The 22,161-nt window shown below is 45.0% G+C and overlaps 1 protein-coding gene across 1 annotated transcript in view; it reads right to left on the bottom strand.

The window, feature by feature from the left end:
- The window catches only part of GADL1 (glutamate decarboxylase like 1), a 427,714-nt gene extending 417,658 nt beyond the window's left edge, over window positions 1-10,056 (bottom strand). Inside the window, exon 1 of the mRNA XM_040353089.1 lies at window positions 9,800-10,056. Within this exon, the coding sequence (XP_040209023.1) occupies window positions 9,800-9,830 (31 nt within the window). The 5' untranslated portion in view covers window positions 9,831-10,056. The remainder of the gene's footprint in view (window positions 1-9,799) is intronic.
- Window positions 10,057-22,161: the final 12,105 nt, after the last annotated feature.

The following is a 22,161-nucleotide window of genomic DNA, read 5'->3' as shown; positions in this document are numbered from 1 at the left end:
TTTTTTTGCCGAGGAAACCGGTCGCGTGTACATTTTTCGACGAGGAAACTGTCGAGGATCCCGTCGAGCCAAAAGGAGAGCATGTCTTCCTTTTCCTCGACAGGAATGGAGAAACTTGCCTTGTCGAGTTCCTCGACAGCCTAACAAGGAACTCGACGAGGAAAACTATGTGTTTCGCCCGTCGAGTTCCTCGGTCCTGTGTACGAGGCCTCACTCACCTGCTAATTTAGTGGGTGATTTGTGTAGTTATAAAATGTTTTCAGAGAATACAAGGCATTCCGTGATTGGATTGAAAGAGGAAGATTGGATAAACATCAAGACCTCCCTTTGATCAATCACAAAACATCTTGTATTCTATGAAAAAATATAAGATTTTTTATGAATGGAGGAAGGGGTAGAGCGGGCCATGCTCTTCTTGACCTTGAGGGATGAAACAGTGATTTACAGTGCCAGAGGTTTGTTGACTACAGTAGTTGCCGGCATTCATGAAAGTGTGAGTTTTACCCAATACTGCACACAGTAAACTTCCATCATTATAGGCAATATATTGGTATATAGCAAATGTCAAAATATATATTTTTCCTGGTGTTCCACTTTTAAAGCGGGGGTTCACCCTAGAATAAAATTTTTTTTTTTTTTTTTTTATTCTATCATAAAATTCGGCATCGTAGCGCGAGCTACAGTATGCCGGTCTTACATTTTTTATCCCCGTACTCACTGTTTAATCCGACCTAGACGATTCCGTCTGCCCACGGGGAATGGGCGTTCCAATCCAGACGGAAAGTGATTGACGGCCGGCTCTGGCGCGTCACGCTTCTCCGGAAATAGCCGAAATAGGCTTGGCTCTTCACGGCGCCTGCACATAGCCTGTGCGCAGGCGCCGTGAAGAGCCGAGACCTACTCCGGCTGTCTTCGGGGAGAGTGACATGCCAGGGCCGGCCGTCAATCATCCTCCCTCTCCATAGGCACGCCCATTCCCCGCGGGAGCCGAAATCTATAATGTACGATTACAAGGTGAGTCCGGGGTTAAAAAAATCGGGACAGGCATACTGTAGCTCGCGCTACAATGCCTGTCTCGATGGTAAAATCATGTCAGTGAGGGTGAACTACCGCTTTAAGCGTATACAGTATGTAGCCAAAAGCTTTTTTCGAGTAGAGAATGTTTAGAACTGTCAAGTTTTTTGTGTCGTCTGTATCCCTGGTAGATTCACCCTTTATGTTTAACCTGGTAGCCATTGTCATCGAGATGGAAAGTGATGTGAAGTTTATGGCCCGGAATTAACAGACAGCGGCGCACATTTTTGTCGCCGTAGCGTATCTCCTGTACGCTACGACGACGCAGCGCAGAGAGGCAAGCACTGAATTCACAAAGCCAGTGCTCCCAAAACTGCGCTGGGTTTCCTAGACGTAAGTCGGCATAGGTGGAAGTGGGCGTGAGCCATGCAAATGAGGCGTGACCCCATGCAAATGATGGGCCGAGCGCCAGACAGATACGTCTAACCAACGGTGCATGCGCCATCCCGTGGACGCATCCCAGTGCGCATGCTCAGAATCACGTCGGAACTACTCCCTAAGATACGTCGGATCACTGCCTACGGCGTGAACGTAACCTACGCTCAGCCATATTCACGTCCAACGTAAACTGCGTAAAATACGCCGGCTTGTGTTCCCTGGTGCAGCCCTTTGCATGGATGCTGCTGAGTTACACCTCCTTTTTGGGGCATAACTTTACGCCTGACGTATGACTTTACGCGCACTGCGTCGGGCGCACGTACGTTCGTGAATCGCCGTATCTCCCTCATTTGCATATTTAAATAGAAAATCAATGGGAGCGCCAAATGCGTCCAGCGTAAATACTGTCGGTGGGATGAAGCCTGTTTTTAGGCGTATATTAGTTTGTGGGCCCGGCGCATAGATACGACGGCGCATATTTGCACTTACGCGGCGTATCTGGAGATACGTTGGTGCAAGTGCTTTGTGAATCCGGGCCTATATTGTTACAGATGTCACCAAAACAAATGGTGGGAATAAATCTTCCAATGGTGATACCTCTTTAACAAGTCCCCTCACTTTATAAAGATTTCAACTGACTTCACATTGAGAGTTATTTACGAAAGGCAAATCCACTTTGTACTACAAGTACAAACTACAAATGCAAAGTGCACTTGGAGGTGCAGTCGCTGTAAATCTGAGGGGAAGATCTGAAATGAGGGGAATCTCTGCTGATTTTATTATCCTTGCATGTCCCCCTTGGATCTACAGCAACTGCACTTCCAAGTGCACTTTGCACTTGGCGTTTGCACTTGTAGTGCAAACTGGATTTGCCTTTCGTAAATAACCCTCATTGTGTCCTTGGGTCAAAAGTGAAGAGAAAGTCAACCAACTTATCTAAGGACTAGTAGGCTGCAATAAAATTTGTTTTTTTTGGGTGTAGATGAGTTTTTGGTTTTGCTAAGGTTTTCAGCTTAATCTAGTTAGCCTTTAGGGACGGTATACGTGATGGTGTTGCGTTGTGTGCAGTGTACAAATGTGTATCAACTCAGACTTTAGGGACTATTTAGATGTCTTTTTAAGAGGCCAGAGGTGTAACTTGAAGCTTGTGGGCCCCAATGCAAAAGCTGACCTGGCGCCTACCCACTATCACCCGCTGCTTTCACTGCGTGCCAAGATACTCCTGGTGGGCTTGTATGTACAAGAGAAAACTTAAAAAGGCCCAGCCTGACTTCCAGAGTCACAAACTAGCCCATTGCTCTGACACAGCAGCTCAGAGTGTGGCCTGCCCGCCACCACCTTGTGTTCACTGGCATTGTTGAGCAGGGCTGAGCATAGTGGGAGTGGATGAGTGGATGTACTGGGTAGGGTGGGGGGGGGGTTAGAGCAGAGAGTATGCCACTAGGGAAAAGGGCTTGCCCCATCACCCTGTATAGATGAAACTAGAAACTCAGAGTGCCTTGGCAAGCCTATGCCCAGGTCTTCTGAGTTTACTTAATTTACCAATGTGGGGTGATGCAACATGTGCTTTTCCCCAGTAACACAATTGTAAAACCCAATGTGACAGAGAGGCTGCACAGCCCCCTGGAACATAGCTCTGCGACCCCTCTAGCTCTGCCCATGATCTAAGCCCTCTCTGCACCAGGCTGTCATCGGTGCAGCGGGCACCCTCCCATTAACAACTTTCAGGGTTCTTTGCATGTACAAATGCATTTGCTAGTTTTACTGTGTGCAATGCAAAGGCATCTGAATTTGAATAGACGCTACTCTCTGCAAAAAAGCACATACGTATAAAACATAACACATCATCAAGGTACACATTTTACAGCATGCTACAAAATCTCTTGTTGTCAGTCTTTGATGCTCACAATACAAACATGTAGCGCCGGGTTACTTCCAAGTACCGGTGCTAACAAAATTTAAGGGATAATCAGAGTGTTAAGAGACTCTGATTTCAATTTCAATTCTAGAAGGGGTCTCTGTTTCAGCTTGGCTGTGCTGTGGGCTCCTTTTGTTGTTGCTGGGGTGTTATCCCACCTCGGGGCAACAGGTGGCACCAGTGGAGTCGAGGTTTGGGTGCCTCTTGCCAGCAGCCAATCAGGAAAGAGTGTTCTCTCGCGGGGCATGCTGGGAGAGGGTACTTCAGGAACAGATGCCATTGAGGCGGGGTCTTCTTCCGGTGTGGCGCCCACCTTCAGGGTGACCACACATCACGGCCCCCCGGCGAAATGGCCTACCAGGCCGGGGTGCGCGTGCCACGCGGTGCTCCTGGTTCCGGGACCATGTTGGTTCGGAACGTTTAAGCTGTGGCCGGGCCCCAGTGATCGACTGGGTCCCCAATCCTGAGAAGATCCCAAGCATTGTTCCTTTGAGAGGAAGCTGTTCGGTGGGGAGTCCGCCTGAGGAGAGCCAAGAGAGGCTGGCAATCCAATAGGGCCTCGACAATCCACCGGGGATCGAGGTAACCAGACACTGAAAGGCTGGACGTTAGTCACCGGTCAGTTGGTAACCTAATTGCAAACTACCTGAAGGAGATCCAGGCACAAAGTCTATCAAGGAGGATTGTCTCCATGATCTAAATTCTGGGGAGGGTCTGTGGCAGAGACTTTCTTCCCTTAAAGTTCCGAGCGATACTCTGGCTGCCAGGTCAGTGAGAGAGGCCTGTCCAGGTACACTAAACCCACTCTGGCGGGAGTGGCGAAGAAAACAAAGTGTTGTTGGAAGCAGGACTGTTTCCTTATTGTACGCCTAAATCTGCATCTTTACCCTTCACCGAAAGTTTTATTGTTTTTCCTTGTTGGGTAAATAAAAGCACAAGAAAAAGACACCTGCTGTGTGGACATTCCATTACTACGGCTCTCATCAACTACCCTAAACGGCGGAGTCACAGAAGTAACATGCCACCAAAAAATTAATCAGCAGCTCTTTCGGGGGTACCGCTACAAACACATATAGGGCCAGATTCACAGTCAAAATACGCCGGCGTATCTACTGATACTCCGGCGTATTTTCAAATTTGCCGCGTTGTATCTTTAGTTTGAATCCTCAAACCAAGATACGACGGCTTTAGGCTTCGATCCGACAGGCGTACGGCTTTGTACGCCTTCGGATCGTAGGTGTAATACTTTGGCGCCTGCTGGGTGGAGTTCACGTCGTTTTCCGCGTTGGGTATGCTGTTTACGGCGATCCACGAAGGTACACGCGTTCATCGCATTCTCTTACGTCATCGCTAGTCGGCTTTTCCCGGCGTATAGTTATGGCTGCTATTTCATGGCTTATATTTAGACTGCCCATGTTAAAGTATGGCCGTCGTTCCCGCGTTGAATTTTACATTTTTTTTTTTGCGTAAGTCGTCCGTGAATAGGAAAGGACGTAACGCACGTCGCCGTTCAAAAGATTACGTCGGTGCGACGTCATTTTGCGCAAAGCACGGCGGAAAATTACAAAACGGAGCATGCAAAGTACGTTCGGCGTGGAAACGCGCCTAATTTAAATGATACACGCCCCATTTGAATTAGGCGGGCTCTCCAGATACGCCGTCGTATCTCTGAGTTGCGCCGTCGTATCTATGCGCCTGATTCTTAGAATAAGTTATGCCTAGACATCCATTAGATCCGACAGGCGTAAGTCTCTTACGCCGTCGGATCTTAACTGCATTTTTTTTTTGACCGCTAGGTGGCGCTTCCGTCAAAGTTCCACCAGGGCAGCCAGGGGCTTCTGTGTGAGAACTGCATGATGTCTCAGACATGGATGGAGTAATGAAAGGACACTGTCTAGATTACTGAAAGACTGGGTCAGAAGATCAGACACTTTCATGCTCTCTATGTCAAGCGCTACAATCATTGAGTTACTTGAGATGTGGGCATTGCACATTGTGGTGCCAATAATTCTGACTGGCATCTCATGTTTCTACACAACACAAAAGTATTAGGACAACTGTCTTTACATGCACATGAACTTAAATGGCATCCCAGTCTTATGCCGTGTACACACGGTCGTTTTTTTGTGATGAAAAAAAACAAAATTTTAAAAAACGTCATTTAAAATGACCGTGTGTGGGGGGAAAACTTTGTTTTATGTCTTCTGAAAAACGACAAAAAAAAAAATTCGAACATGCTTGAATTTTTTATGTCGTTTTTCAAAACGTTATTTTTTGTGTCATTTAAAATGATAGTGTGTGGGTAAAACGACGTTTAAAACAACGTTTTTAAACCCGCGCATGCTCAGAAGCAAGTTGCGATGGTGTGTAGGCAACGTCGTTTTTTAAAATGAAGTTTGAAAAACGTCGTTTTGTTTCATGATGAAAAACGTTGTTTTATTTCATCACAAAAAACGACCGTCTGTACACGGCATTAGTCCTTAGAGTTCAATATTGAGTTGGACCACCCTTTGCAGCTCTAACATCTTTAACTCTGCTGGGAAGGCCGTCCACAAGGTTTCGGAATGTTTAACCATTCTTCCAAAAGCACATTTATGGACGGGAAAGCTAGGCTTGCAGTCTTCACTCTAATTCATCTCAAAGGTGTTCTATCAGGTTGAGGTCAGGATTCTGTGCAGACCAGCCAAGTTCCTCCACCACAAACTCACTCGTCCATGTCTTCATGGACCTTGCTTTGTGCACTGGTGCACAGTCATGTTGGAACAGGAAGGGGCCATCCCCAAACTGTTCCCACAAAGTTGGGAGCATGAAATTGTCCAAAATGGTATGCTGTTGGTCCAGCTTGGCAGGATGTAATTATACATATCTTATATCTGGAGAGGCCGCTGCGGGTGCCGATAACCACTGTAGTAGCTGGTGCTACATATAGCTGCAATCTTCTGGGTCCTATTCAAGTGGATACCCCACTGCCCACTAAAACACAGGGGGAGGGGCTTGCTCAGCACCCCTACAACCCAGAGAATGCCTTTTTTTTTCAATGAATACAAGGAGTTTTCTGATTTGATGGGGTATATTGTGGTGTAATTTGCCCCTCCTCTCCACTTCGTCCAATCATAAAATGCCTTGCACTCACTGAAAAAAATACAAGGGTCCAGATTCACAAAGCACTTACGCCGACATATAACAAGTTACACCGACATAAGTGCAAATGTGCGCCGTCGTATCTGTGCGCAAGACCCACGAACAGATATGCGCCTAAAAACAGGCTTTACCCTGCCGGCGTAACTTGCTTACGCCGGCGTAGGGTGGGCGCACATTTAGGCTGGGCGCATAGTGTTGTTCCTATTGATTAGCCATTCAAACATGCAAATGAGGGAAATACGGCGATTCACGAACCTGCGTGCGCCCGACGCAGGCTACGAGAGGTGCGCGTAAGTTGTACGTCCGGCGTAAAGTTATTCCCCATAAAGGAGGTGCAACCCAGCAGCAGACATGCAAAGGTCTGCACCAGGGAACACAAGCCGGCGTATTTTACGTTGGACGTGTGTCTGGCTGGGCGTAGGTTACGTTCACGCCGTACACAGTGATCCGGCGTAGTTTAGGCAGTTGTTATGACGTGGTTGTGCTCAGGCACAGGGGGATGCGTCCACGTCACGGCGCATGCGCAGTTCGTGATATGTATCTGTCTGGCGCTCGGCCTATAATTTGCAGGGGGTCAGGCCTCATTTGCATGGGTCACGCCCGCTTCCACCTACGCCGGCGTACGCCTTCGAAACCCACGCCGCGCTGGCGCAGCGTTGGGAGCACTGGCTTGCTGAATTCAATGCTTGCCTCTCTGTGCTACGCCGGCTTGGCATACGGCGTTTGAGCTACGGCGGCGTAATGTGTGCCCACACTCTGTGAATCTGGGCCAAGGTGTTTTCAGAATGGTGGTGTTGCCGAGCGAGTGTCCCCTTGTGTTCAGTGTACAGAGGGGAAGACACTTGAGCAGCATCCAGAATATCAATGTAGGAAGTGTAGATTCCTACAGTGGTTCTTAGCATCCCTAGTGGCCCTCAAGATATGAATAATTACATCATGCAAAACTGGTCCAATGAAAGCTAGTAATAAATATAATTCTGCTTTGACAAAAGGTACATGTTGGTTTTTATAAGATGCACTGCCAGGCCATGCAAGATAACCATAATACATAGAACCCAGGTGCATTAATGTAATGCACAGTGTGAAGAAGGCCAACAAACTGACCATAGGCGTGTGCACAGGGCCAGCCTTAGGTGTTCAGGCGCCCTGTGCGAGCTAATCCTGTGGCACCCCCCCATCTTCACCCCTCGCCCCCTGGCCACCTAAACATACACAAAGAGGAAAAAAATATTTATAACAAATAATCACTCCCCTAGGGTCACATTTAACCCCTTGATCACCAAGAGTATTAACCCCTTCCCTGCCAATGGCATTATTACTGTAACAGTGCATATTTTTAGCACTGATTACTGTAGCAATGTCACTGGTACCCCCAAAAGTGTCAAAAATGTCAGTTGGGGGTCCGAACTGTCTGCCGCAATGTCGCAGTCGCGCAAAAAAACGCTGATCGCCTCCATTACTAGTAAAAAACAAACAATAACAACATACATCTTTCCCGTAGTTAGTAGATGCAATAACTTTTTCTTATGTTAAGTCCCTTATATCCTCCCCTTCTGTGTGCAGGCTGGCTATAAAAAGTAAATACTTTTTCTTTTTATCTGAAAAAGTAGATGCATGCAGGGCCAGGGGCTCAGTGTGACTTTCCTTTCGGTGGACGGTGCGTCTTTGCATTTAAAAATGGCGCTGCCCGGCGCTTAGACGCCACTGCGCATGCGCAGTCTGCCCGAGAATAGCCATGCGTTTTCGGGCTTTCCCGACTCCGAGCAGCGGCGGGGCATTCGCAGTGTGCCTGTCGGGGCCGGCAGCAGCCATTTTTTTTTCAGGTGCCGCAGCCGATGCGTTGCTCTTCACCCAGTCCCAAGGCAGGGGGACCTGGCAGCGCCTACTGCTGTGACTCGTAGGAGTCAGACTCCTGTGATGATCATGTGATTAACTGACTGTGACTCGCATTCTGCGAGCTGTGATGGCCGCACGGCGCCCCTGATGCCCATGGCGCCCTGTGCAGCTGCACATTTCGCACACCCCAAAGGCCGGCCCTGCATGTGCACGGAGTGTGCCGGGTGTGCATGGGCACACCCTAATCACCCCATGTGCTTAGCATTCTCCAGGAGCAGCACCAGGTGGGTGGTTGGGGGTGCCAGTGGCCAGTGTAAAATGCTCCCAATATATTAAAGTCTAGGTTCAACTTTAGTACACCCGTATTTAGGGTATACCGTAATATGCTACCAATCAACTGTCTCCCACCACCAGAGCCCCATTCCTGTGACAGCAGGTGGCGTACATGTGTGTTTGAACTTTGTGGTGCACACCCTAAAGCAAAAGGGCTCTGCACACCTATGAAACTGACAAATATTGCTGGTACCTACAAGATCTGGCCCTTTGTGGTTGGCTGTTAAGCTTGCCCTACACTATACAATTTTCTTATTCAATTCTCTTTACATTTACCTTCAACTATGTAGTGCAAGGGCCTGCCTGATTGCATACAAATTCAAAGTGTTCAGGTTTGACCCTCTAGTCCAGGGATCCTCAAACTACGGCCCTCCAGCTGTTGCAGAACTACATATCCCATGAGGCATTGTAAACCTCTGACATTCACAGACATGACTAGGCATGATGGGAATTGTAGTTCCTGAACAACTGGAGGGCCATAGTTTGAAGACCCATGCTCGAGTCTATTATATGGTTTTGGTAAATCTAAAGGAAAGTTGTACAAGAAGATTGTATAATGTATGGCCAGCCTTCTTCATACTGTGTAAAATATTTCATTTACAAAAACAAATATGCATCTAGGTATTGATAAAGACACCTTAGCCAAACTGATTTTACTTCCTTTCTTTATCAATCACTTATTATTTCATAGAAAGAACTATTCAATCTGGTTACAACAACTTTTTTTCAAAACTGTTCAAAACTTTTTCAAGTCGCCCAGAAAAGTTCACCAAACTCGTTAGTCACTTTTTTCATGTAGGCGACCAATTCACTCCGGCGACCAATTTACAACAGAACGCGGTCCCTTCCTATTACAATCAATATTTCTACTAAGTTTCACAAGTCAACACAGCTGTCACTTATCTGTAACGGAAACAAACACAGATCAGCACACATTTCCAGCCTGGAATCTAAAAAAAGCCACAAAGCACAAATTGTCACAGACACATTAGACAAGGAATGAATGAAAAGGCTCGCTGTGCCATTGTAAAAGCAAACTTATATATTGATCTAGACTGCTGCATGCTGTCTCTGCCTAATGAACTGATGCTGGAAGAATAGAGAAGAACAGTCTGTTACCCTCCATCTGTATGTTCTGGCTGCTGCTCATTGATGGCTCTGGTCGTTGAAGGTGACTTTTGCTTGCTTCGCCTAAGGGCTCCCCAAATGATATCCCGGTCCCTGGGGGAAATCAGTGCGGGTGCTCACTGCACAAGTGAATCATTTACAGGTGTCTGGTGTCACTGTCCCTGTCTCCACCCTGGCTTTGCTCTGTCCTGCTGCTGCAGCTGCTGCCTTGCTGCTTCTCTCCAATAGCAAAGCAGGGCATCTATTAATACAAATACCAGCTGGCCCTTATCCAGTCTGTACAGAATGGGAGGATAAAAAAGTCCAGACCAGATGGCCAAGAGGGAGGGACTGCAACACTTAAAGCTGCAAGACACAAACACAGCATTGGCCTATGCAGCACTGACAAGGCTTTATGTTGGAATTTCTTTTCAGATAGCTGTCTGCATTACTGTACTTGCCAAGTGTCTGGGATTTAAAGTTAGACAAATACTATCTATCTTTATATTAATAAGCGTATGTATTTTTTTTTTATGTATCACGTGTCTTTTTATATTTTCTTTATCACTTGCAGACAGAGCTATGTAGCAGAAGTGACAGTGGAGACAAACTGTGACACTGTAGCAATGATGTTTTCTTTTTAAAAGATAAATACAAAATATATATATATTTAGATATAGGGCCAGATTCACAAAGAGATACGACGGTGTATCTACAGATACACCATCGTATCTCTGACGTAAACTGGTCCTATCTATGCGCCTGATTCAAAGAATCAGTTACGCATAGATAGGGCTAGATCCGACAGTGTTACAATGTGTTACACTGTCGGATCTTTTTTTCAATTAAAAAATGGCGCCGGGGGCGTTCCCGCTGATTTACGATAAATAATATGTAAATCAGCGAGATATGCAAATTCACGAACGTACGCGGACCCGACGCAGTCTTCTTACGACGTTTCCGTAGCGGCGTACCCGTCGTATACTTACCCCTGCTTTCATCAGGCGCAGCCAATGTTAAGTATAGTCGACGTTCCCGCATCGAATTTAAATTTTTTAAAGTCGTTTGCGTAAGTCGTTCTCGAATACGGACGGACGTCATTTACGTAAGCGTCGCAACCACTGACGTCCTAGCGACGTCAGTGGGAGCAATGCACGCCGGGAAATTTCGCGGACGGCGCCTGCGCATTTAAATCGGCGCGGGAACGCGCCTGATTTAAATAGTACACTCCCCTAGCCGCGGAATTTGAATTCCGCCGGGGGATTTAGGATCCGCCGTCGCAAGTTTGGAGGTAAGTTGTTTGTGAATTAGCCACTTGCCTCCTAAACTTGCGGGAGCGGATCTTAATTCACGCAGAACGAGCGGATCTATAGATCCGCTGCGCTACGTGAATCTGGCCCATAGTATACAATTCTCTCTCTCTATCTATCTATCTATCTATGGGCCAGATTCACAAAAGGGATACGCCGTCGTATCCCTGTTTCTATCTATGCGACTGCTTCATAGAATCAGTTACGCATAGATATCCCTAAGATCCGACAGGTGTAATAGTTTTACCCTGTCGGATCTTAGGATGCAGTACCGCGGCCGCCGCTGGGGGGATTTCGCGTCGTAAACCAGCGTCGGGTATGCAAATTAGCAGTTAGGGCGATCCACAAATTGTTTCCCCGTCGTTACGTCGCCGCACGTGTTAGTTTGCCGTCGCAAAGATAGGGCACCTTTTACAAAGTGGAAAATTACTCCACCATGTAAAAGTATACCGCGCCGCTTTTGAATTTTTTTTTTATTTTTTTTTTTCCCGGCGCAAGTCTTTTTTTCACGTCGCGATTCACAAAACTTTGGCGCGTCGGGAAATTTGCGTCGGGAGCATGCGCAGTACGTCCGGCGCGGGAGCGCGCCTAATTTAAATGGGACTCAGCCCCATTCGATTGGGCACACCTTGCGCCGGACGGGTTTAGGATACACCGCCGCAAATTTCCAGGTAAGTGCTTTGTGGATCGGGCACTAACTTGGAAAAATTGCGGCGGTGTAACTTAAACCAGTTACGTTACGCTGCACCCGGGCTATGTGAATCTGGCCCCAAATATATATATATTTAGATATAGTATACAATTCTCTCTCTATCTATCTATCTATCTATCTATCTATCTATCTATCTATCTATCTATCTATCTATCTAGATATATAGCCAGATTCACAACTAGTTACGCCGCTAGGTAAATGACTAGATACGCCGATTCAGAAACGTACGTGCACCCGTCGCAGTAAAGATACACCGTTTACGTAAGGCGTTTTCCGGCGTAAAGTTATTCCAACAAATAGTTGGCCTAGCCAATGTTAAGTATGGCCGCCGTTCCTGTGTCGAAATTTGAAAATGTTACGTTATTTGCGTAACTCGTCCGTGAATAGGGCTGGACGTAATTTACGTTCACGTCGAAACCAACACGTCCTTGCGGCGTACTTTGGAGCAATGAACACTTGGATATGTTTACGGACGGCGCATGCGCTGTTCGTAAAAAACGTAAATCATGTCAGGTCACCAAACATTAACATAAAACACGCCCCCATCCTCATTTGAATTAGGCGCGCTTACGCCGACCCCATTTACGCTACGCCGCCGTAAGTTATGAGGCAAGTGCTTTGTGAATACAGTACTTGCCTCTCTGACTTAAGGTGGCGTAGCGTAAATATGATACGCTACGCCACCTTAAAGATGCGCGCCCCTACCTGAATCTAGCTAATAATCTCTCTCTCTCTTTCTTTCTCTCTCTCTCTCTCTCTCTCTCTCTCTCTCTCTCTCTCTCTCTCTCTCTCTCTCTCTCTCTATATATATATATATATATATATATATATATATATATATATATATATACACACACACACATAGGCCCCTTTCACACGGGGCGGATCAGTAATGATCCGCACCGTGAACCTCCGCTTGCTCAGCGGGGATCGCTCCGTATATCCCCGATGAGCCAGCGGATGACAGGGCGGTCCCCACACACTGTGCAGGGACCGCCCTGTCTTTTCTCCGCTCTCCCCTCAGATGGTCCGTGTTCACCCAATCCGATCCGCCAGACGGATGGAAAAGTATGTTTTTCCTCCATCACACTTTGGCGGTTTGGAGCGGGTCGCCGCTGACATCCGCGGCTCCATAGAGGAGCACGGAGCGCCCGTTCAGGTCCGCCTAAAAAACTGGCAGGCGGACCTGAACGGGCCGCCCGTGTGAAAGAGCCCATACAGTAAAACCTTGGTTTGAGAGCATTTTGCAATCATTTTTTATATATATATATATATATATATATATATATATATATAGATATAGTATACAATTCTCTCTCTCTCTCTCTATATATATATATACACACACACACACACACAGTAAAAACCTTGCAAGAAAAAATGTTTAGAAATGTTGACTTGATATACAAGCAATGTCTTGATATTCAAGTAGCGTCACGTCACAACAGAGTATACAAGAGAGGCGAGGCGCCTACAAGTGTAGCAATATGGTTACAGTTAATGAACTCTAAAGGCCTCGTACACACGACCAGTTTCCTCGGCAGAATTCAGCTTCCGACCGAGTTTCTGGCTGAATTCTGCCGAGGAAACTGGCCGTGTGTACACTTTCGGCCGAGGAAGCCGACGAGGAGCTCGGCGAGGAAATAGAGAACATGTTCTCTATTTCCTCGTTGTTCTATGGGAGAACTCGTCCCGCCGAGCTCCTCGGCGGCTTCAGTGCTGAACTGGCCGAGGAACTCGATGTGTTTGGCACGTCGAGTTCCTCGGCCGTGTGTACGAGGCTTAACACTTGGAGGCACCTCTCTTCTCTTGTATACTCTGTAGCTCCTGCTGGATTTTGCTTCTCATCCCCTTGTGGTGGCTTTTTATTTGTGTTAGGATATTTTATGGTTACACAACATTGCTATAATCTTTGTATATGGACTATAAACTGAAGGACCTATGAATAAATGGTGATTGTGAAACAAATCATTTGATTTTCCATTATTTCTTATGGGGAAATTTGCTTTGATATACAAGTGATTTGGATTACAAGTTTCTGGAACAAATTATGCTCGCAATCCAAGGTTTTACTGTATCAATATATAAATGCATTAATGGAATTATTAATACGTTTATGCATTACTCTTTCTTATGTTGTATGCCTTTTTATTTGTTATCACTTTTACTTGCAGACAGAGTTATCTAGCAGAAGTGAGAGTGGAGAAAAGCTGTGACACTGTAGCAATGATTTTTTTTTATCACAGTTAAATAGTTTAAAAAAATGTATATAGATCTATATATAGATCAATCTATCTATCTATCTATCTATCTATCTATCTATCTATCTATCTATCTATCTATCTATCTATCTATCTATCTATCTATCTATCTATCTATCTATCTATCTATCCACACACACATTATATATATATATATATATATATTAGGGCTGTGGAAATTAACTATTAATTCATCGATTAATCTTAAATTTTTTTGATCGATCAAAACTTTTTTGATCAATCAAAATTATTTTGATTGTGTCTTACCTCTCCGCCGGCTTACGGGCCTTCAGGGAATTCCGTTGGAGATCCGGTGACGTCACGGCCACCGGCGGGGCTTGCTGTGTCCATCTGAAGGGCTCCTTTGCTGTGCCTTCATATCTGCATGTTGGGGGGACCTTACTATCTGCCACACACAAGGGCTGTTACACTTCCCTCTATCAACCTGGGATTCTACAACCATCCACTGGGAGTTGTGATAGTTCCCTTCACGGGACATCTACATGTCGACGGACTGATGTTAACCCCTCCTCATCTGGATTCAGCAGTGGTATCGTTGTACACATTTTTATACCAGTATCATACTTGACTACATGTTTTTATGACTGCTTTTGCTACCGTTTGGTATTACTCGCACCATTTTTACAGTTTATGTAGCTACATCGATTTTATCTCCAGTGCAATATTTATTTTGTTACCTACTTGAAGACTATAAAAGTTTTAATGCTATTCCCATCGAGCGCTGCCTTTGTGTGTTTTTTGTATCCTGCTATCCATTTTTCCAGTGGTTGGTAGCTGCACTGGGAATCAGCCTGCAAGGAGATCAGCTGAAAGTAGTTGGATCTGTATGTGCGTTATAATTAATCGAAATTAGTCGATTAATCGCTTAAAACATTTTTTTGATCAGTAACAGCCCTAATATATATATATATATATATATATATATTATTTATATATATATATATATATATATATATATATATATATATATTAGTATCTCACAAAAGTGAGAACACCCCCTCACATTTTTGTAAATATTTTATTAGATCTTTTCATGTGACAACACTGAAGAAATGACACTTTGCTACAATGTAAAGTAGTGAGTGTGCAACTAAACCCCTGTTTTTAACGCATACTGTTAGAGAGGTCAATTTGGTTGGCCACAGGCTGGTTGGTAAGTTGAGCTTGGAAATTCTTTGGTTTTATTTGACATTGGCGTTTGCCCTTCCAGTGCTCCTTGCTGTGAAGACCAGTTATAAGTGGGGTCAGTGACCTTTTTTTGTATTAGTGAGTGTACAGCCAGGGCTGTCATTAATGTTGATTGGACCCTGGGCAAAAATGTTCTTTGCCCCCCCCCCCCCCATGCAATTTTGCTCTCCACCTGCTCTGAGACATACAATAAATATCAGCTAGACTTAAAATCAGTTTACTGTATCAGATCAGGCAGTGATTGCGATTGGTTGCCAGAGATTACAGCACATCATTACCACTTACTGACTGGTTGCTAGAGGTTACAGCACACATTACGGCTCACTGATTAGTTGCTAGAGGTTACAGCACATGGTTTCTTCTTGTTGATTGGTTGCTAGAGATTACTGTACAGTAATACTGCTGAGGGGCATGATATACATATGAATACCAATTTTATTTACATATGAATGCTGCCGGCCTCAGCTATTTACATATGACTGCCGCCACTATTTACATATGAATGCTCCCGTTATTTACATATGAATGATGGTTATTTACATGTAAACACAGGGTCTGCAGGGGAGTCATCTGTACACAATAGGGCAGAGCTGGGCAGCATTAGTAGCTGCACTTTTTTTTTTCAAATTTCTTTTATTATTTTTTCAACAGTACAAAAAAACAGTATACAAAACCCAAACAGACAAACATTCAGCATTTATGGTCTCAATAAATACCCCTTATAAAAATACGAGTAGGAGGGAGGCACCTTCTACTATTACTACTTCCGGATTTTTCTAGCTCCTGTTTCTGTTTCTGCCTCGGGCCTATTCTACCCCATTCTCAGGGGGGGGTACTGGGAAGCAACCAAGAGCCCCGTAAGAGAGGGAGAGGAGGGGGAGGAAAAAAAAACAGCGAAGAGAAAAAAAAAAAAATTAGTAGCTGCACTTAACACTGAGATATCAGGACACAGCACAGGACTAAAACTTCAAGGGAATTTAAACAGGGATAGTTGGCAAGTATGAGGCAGCTGCTTTGGGCCCCACAACAATGACAGGGCCCAGGGCAGCTGTCCCTTTTGCCCTGCCTTAAAGATGGCCCTGTGTACAGCTTGTATATCAGTGTCAATTTGCTGTCCCCTCAAAATAACTAATAACACACAGCCATTGATGTCTAAACCGCTGGTACCAAAAGTGAGTACACACCTAAGTGAAAATGTCCAAATTGGGCCCAAAGTGTCAATATTTTGTTTGGCCACTATTATTTTCCAGCACTGCCTTAACCACTTTACAACCGCTCATAGACAAAATACGTCCTCGACTTTGTGCAGTGATATCTGAATGATGCCTGCAGCTACAGGCATCATTCAGATATCACCGTCTTCAGCCGGCGATTCTGTGCACAATAAGAACAATCAAAGCGGCAGTTCTTATAGGACGTCCCCCCCTCCCGCCGCCATCCGGTGCTTCTCCGGGCTCTCCCGTGCCATCTGGCTGGGGAAGCATAGAGATGACTGTGACCAGATGGTCACCAGTCATCTCTACGACCGTCGGAGGCCCAGGTGCGACGTTATGATGTCTCGCCCAGTACCCGGAAGTAAACAAAGCCGCAATCGCGGCTGTCGGTGTGAGATCGGTGAATGTTTTTTCACCGATTTCATGCTTGTAAGCCTGGAGGAGATGTGGGGTCTTATTGACCCCACATCTCTCCATAAACAGGACCTGTCACACTGATTCATATTACAAGGGATGTTTACATTCCTTGTAATAGGAATAAAAGTGATAAAAAAAAGTGTAAAAATAAAAAATGAAGTAAAATAAAAATAAAATGTTTTTTTTTTTTTTTTTAAAACGCCCCTATCCCCGGTAGCTCACACACAGAAGCGAACACACATGCAAGTCCCGCCCACATATGTAAACACCGTTCAAACCCTACATGTGAGGTGTCGTCGCGTGCATTAGAGCGTGTGCAAAAATTCTAGCACTAGATCTCCTCTGTAACTCGAAAATAGTAACCTGCAAAAACTTTTAAAGCGTCGCCTATGGAGATTTTTAAATACCGAACTTTGGCGCCATTCCATGAGTGTGCGCAATTTTAAAGTGTGACATGTTAGGTATCTATTTACTCAGTGAAACATCATCTTTCACATTAAAGAAAAAAATTGGGCTAACTTTACTGTTTTGTTGTTTTTTAATTCATGAAATCGTTTTTTTCCCAAAAAAAAGGTGTTTGAAAAATTATTGCGCAAATACCGTACAAGAAAAAAAAGTTGCAATGACCGCCATTTTATTCCCTAGGATGTCTGCTAAAAAAATATATATATATAATGTTTGGGGGTTCTGATTAATTTTCTAGCAAAAAAAATTTGATTTTTACATGAAGGAGAGAAGTGCCAAAATAGGCCTGGTTGCAAAGTGGTTAAAGTAGTTGTAAACCCTTACAGACCACTTTTTGCTACAGGTAAGCCCTATAATAAGGTTTACCTGTAGCTAACCTGGATATCTCCGAAATCTGCACGGTTTAGGAGATATCCCCCTGTATCTGCATGTGCCGAAGTCATCGGCACATGCGCACTAAATCAATGGCACGTCGTGCCATTGCTTCAGTTAGACTGTGCCGTTACCGGTGGCTTCCACGTGCATGCACAAAAGTGACATTAGGCGGCTCTGGCCAATCACAGAGCCAGAGTCCGTAGCCCCTGGAAGGAAGAGGGACAAGAAGATGGATGCAGCCTGCACGGGGGACAGCGCTGGATTCGTTTGCAGGTAAGTGTCACATAATGCTTTTAATTTGCAGGGTTTGCAGTGAGCAAAAGAGGAAGTAAAACCCATCAGAGTTTACATCCTCTTTAACCCTCTTGTGCACGGAGTTCACTAGAGCTTCACAGGTTGCCACTGGAGTCCTTTTCCATGATGACATCACGGAGCTGGTGGATGTTAGAGACCTTGCGCTCCTCCACCTTCTGTTTGAGGATGCCCCACAGAGGCTCAATAGGGTTTAGGTCTGAAGACGTGCTTGGCCAGTCCATCAGGAGGTGTGTTTGGGGTTGTTGTCATGTTAGAATACTGCCCTTCGGCCAGGGCTCAAGTCCTGTGGGAACGCGTGGGAACGGCGTCCCTGCACTTTTTTCACAGCAGGAACGCAGTTCCCTTTGCAGGACTAGAGCAACCGAGAGCAGCCGAGCCAATCCTTCACTAAGCGGCGATGCCCAGCTCGAGTCACTGTCAGGGGCAGGCGAACCTTAGTAATCCTTTATGTTACTGGCCGCTTCCTGTATATGGATTCATCAGGTAGTGTGCGGGTAGGTATTCCGTCACTTCCTCGATGTCGCAATGAGACCTTGTAACACTAATGAGTCACATGACAGGGAAAATGACTAATTGAGCCCAATTTGCACATTTTCACTTAGGCCCCATACACACGGTCGGACAAAACCGATGAGAATGGTCTGACGGACCGTTTTCATCGGTTCACCTCTGAAGTGTACGGCCTGATGTGTGTACACACCATCAGTTCAAAATCCGATTGGGTCAGAACGCGGTGATGTAAAACACATGACGTGCTGAATAAAACGAAGTTCAATGCTTCCAAGCATGTGTCGACTTGATTCTGAGCATGCGCGAGTTTTGAACCAATGCTTTTCTGTACTAACCATCGGTTTGGAACGATGGGGCAGCGGTCCATCGGTTCGGTTTTGAAGCATGTTTTAAAATTTTGGACCGAAGGAAAACAGACCGATAGCCTATACACACGGTCGGTTTGGTCTGATGAAAATGAACTTCGGTTCATTCTCATCGGACCAAACCGACCGTGTGTACGGGGCCTTAGGGGTGTACTCACTTTGGATGTCAGCAGTTTAGACATTAATGGCTTCGTGTTGAGTTATTTTTAGGCAACAGCAAATTGACACTGTTATACAAGCTGTACACTCACTACTTTACATTGTAGCAAAGTGTAATTTTTTTCAGTATTGTCACATGAAACAATATAATAAAATATTTCCAAAAATGTAGGGGGTGTACTCCCTTTTGTGAGATACTATCTATCTATACCAGTGTTTCTCAACTCCAGTCCTCAAGGCGCCCCAACAGGTCATGTTTTCAGGATTTCCCTCAGATGAAATGGCTGTGTTAATTACTAAGGCAGTGAAACTGATCAAATCACCTGTGCAAAATGATGGAAAGCCTGAAAACATGACCTGTTGGGGCGCCTCGAGGACTGGAGTTGAGAAACACTGATCTATCTATCTATCTATCTATCTATCTATCTATCTATCTATCTATCTATCGTGACAGAAGTGGAGACAAGCTGTGACACTATAGTATTTTTTTGCATTACAGTTAAATTATATATGATGTAAAAAAAGAATAATAATAATATTAGCCCGGGTCTTTTATTAATTGTTGGCAGCCAAAAACACAGTAGGTCTTATTTTCAGGGTAGGGCTTGTCATTGTATGTGCTGCTTTCTTCTCTCCCCCTCTCCCTCCCTGCTTGTAAGGAATCCCCAGTGTGAACAGAGTAAAAGTGGTTGTAAACTGCTAGAATCTTCTCTATTACAGTAGTATATAATGTAATAGGTGTGTGTTTATGTAATGTAATTGTGTCAAATACCTTCTTAGGCTTTATGTACACTGCAGCTGATAAATGTATGTTTAGGAGCAGTTGGTCTTTTTTTTTAGCAGCCCCTGAACTTTCCTTTATGTTATTTTATCAGCACATGTACACAGAGTCGTTTATAGCATTTTTAAAACCACTTTAAACTAGGGTTTATTTTTGGGGTAGGGCTTATATTGCAGCCCTCTCCGAAAATCACAGTAGTTCCTATTTTCATGGTAGGTCTTACTTTCGGGGGAAACACAGTGGCTATATATAAATAAAGGGTGACTGCTAAAGCATCCCCAACAATAAACAGTTTGTCCCAACCCTCTTCATTGATACCTTTGCTGATCAGCTTGGCCTCCATGTTAGGCCTCATTCACATGGGCGCTAAGGCCTGTAGTTTGTAATTGGGTCATGTGTCTGTGCGGCTTGAGCCACCAGGTACTCCATGCAGCGAGGCAGTCAATATAAGTGTATAGGGGATCCAGCTGCTGCACAGACACAGACGCTTGTCCTAAGTTGACAGGTGTGCAGGCCGGGGTGTGCGAGTGGCCACATTTCACTTTCAGGTCCACTCACCCACATTTACATGCATTTGAAATCCGGGGGGGCGGTTGTGTCCATGCAGCCGCTGCATCCCCATACACTCAAGCCCTGTACATACGGCCGGGAATCTTGTCAGGAGAAAACCATCGGTTTTCCTGAGGAGATTCCTTGCAAGCTTTCCTGCTCGCCGAGTGTACACACGGGCCATTCAAAAGAACCGCCATTCTTTTGAATGGCAAGAACGCAGTGACGTTCTCATTCCAACTCCCACCAGCACTGCCCCTGATCCCAACTCCCCGACAGCACTGCCACTCATCCCACGTCCCCAGCCCCCCCCCCCCCCCACACACACACCAAGGAGTAAGAGAAGGAATAAAAATAGAGAATACATGGAAGGAAGAGGAATAGAGGGGATGGAACAAAGAAAGAGGAGAGAAAGTGCAAGAGACGGCTAGAGAGAGGAATGGGGGAAAAAAAAAGAAATTAGGATAGCAAGAGATAAAAGGGAAAGAAATGAGAACAAAAAGGAAGAGTGATACAGTACATCCTAAAATGTACCATAAGGGGTTTTAATACTGTGCAAGTGAAAGGGACTCAGGGAGCGCTAAATGTCTGTGGGTTAGGGGTGCAAATTACTTGCCTTGACTTGGGTGCTGACAACCCAAGCTACAAAAATCATTTTAGTGTTAGGCCACGTACACACGATCGGTCCATCCGATGAGAATGCTCTGATGGACCGTTTTCATCTGTCCAAACCGATCGTGTGTGGGCCCCATCAGTTAGTTAACCTTCGGTCAAAAAAATAGGAACTTGCTTTAAAATTGAACCGATGGGTCAAAACCGATCATTAGTATGCAAAAGCATCGGTTAAAAACCAGCGCATGCTCAGAATCAAGTCGACGCATGCTTGGAAGCATTGAACTTCGTTTTTTTTCAGCACGTTGTCGTGTTTTACGTCACCGCGTTCTGACACGATCGGTTAATTAACCGATGGTGTGTAGGCACGACGGACCACCAGTCAGCTTCATCGGTTAATGGGCTGATCATGTGTACGAGGCTTTAGGGGTCCCCACAACTTGGGAAATTTTATCAAGGGGTCACGTCACTAGTAAGGTTGAGAACCACTGGTTTAGAGTAAATAAAATGCTGTGCGTCTAGGATCTGATTAGATGCTTTAAATGCTACTAAATGCATGAAAAATATGGGTGAACATTTTTAACTGTGACAAAACAAATCTAGATGCATCGAAACTCAGCTAAAAGCAGGAACATGTAAAAGCAGGAAAAGTGATCTGGAAAGTATAAAAGTTGTTTATACGTCTCAGATCACGTCTTTTGCATTTGGAAAAGCTAAATGAAGGCGTGCCAGTGTGAAGAAAGCCTTACATGGGCTGCCTGTACCTGGCGGATCAAGCTGCATAAACACACAGCTCATTCACAGACTTCAGGCCTCAGCCTCATGCATGTGAACGAGGCCTAAATGTAGAGTAACTATAAAAAATTGTAAGAAAATGTATAAAAACAAAAATCAATAAACCGAACACTATTACTAAATGGTTTAACATTCAGTTATAAAACTTCAATATTTTTTATTTAATTAATGCAAAAGTTAACAGTGACACAATGCTGTAACCTATAACAGTCAGCTCAATGTCAGATTAGATTAGTGACCAATGAATTCTGATTGATTGCAGGGATTACTCTTTGCCTTGCTGAGTATTTTCCATGATGAAATGCAAAATTAGAATGCAATTGTA

This window comes from Rana temporaria, chromosome 5, assembly GCF_905171775.1.
Source record: "Rana temporaria chromosome 5, aRanTem1.1, whole genome shotgun sequence".
In the NCBI taxonomy this organism is placed as follows: domain Eukaryota; kingdom Metazoa; phylum Chordata; class Amphibia; order Anura; family Ranidae; genus Rana; species Rana temporaria.
Note: the sequence above shows the minus strand (reverse complement) of the source record. Positions and strands in the feature narration are given on the sequence as shown.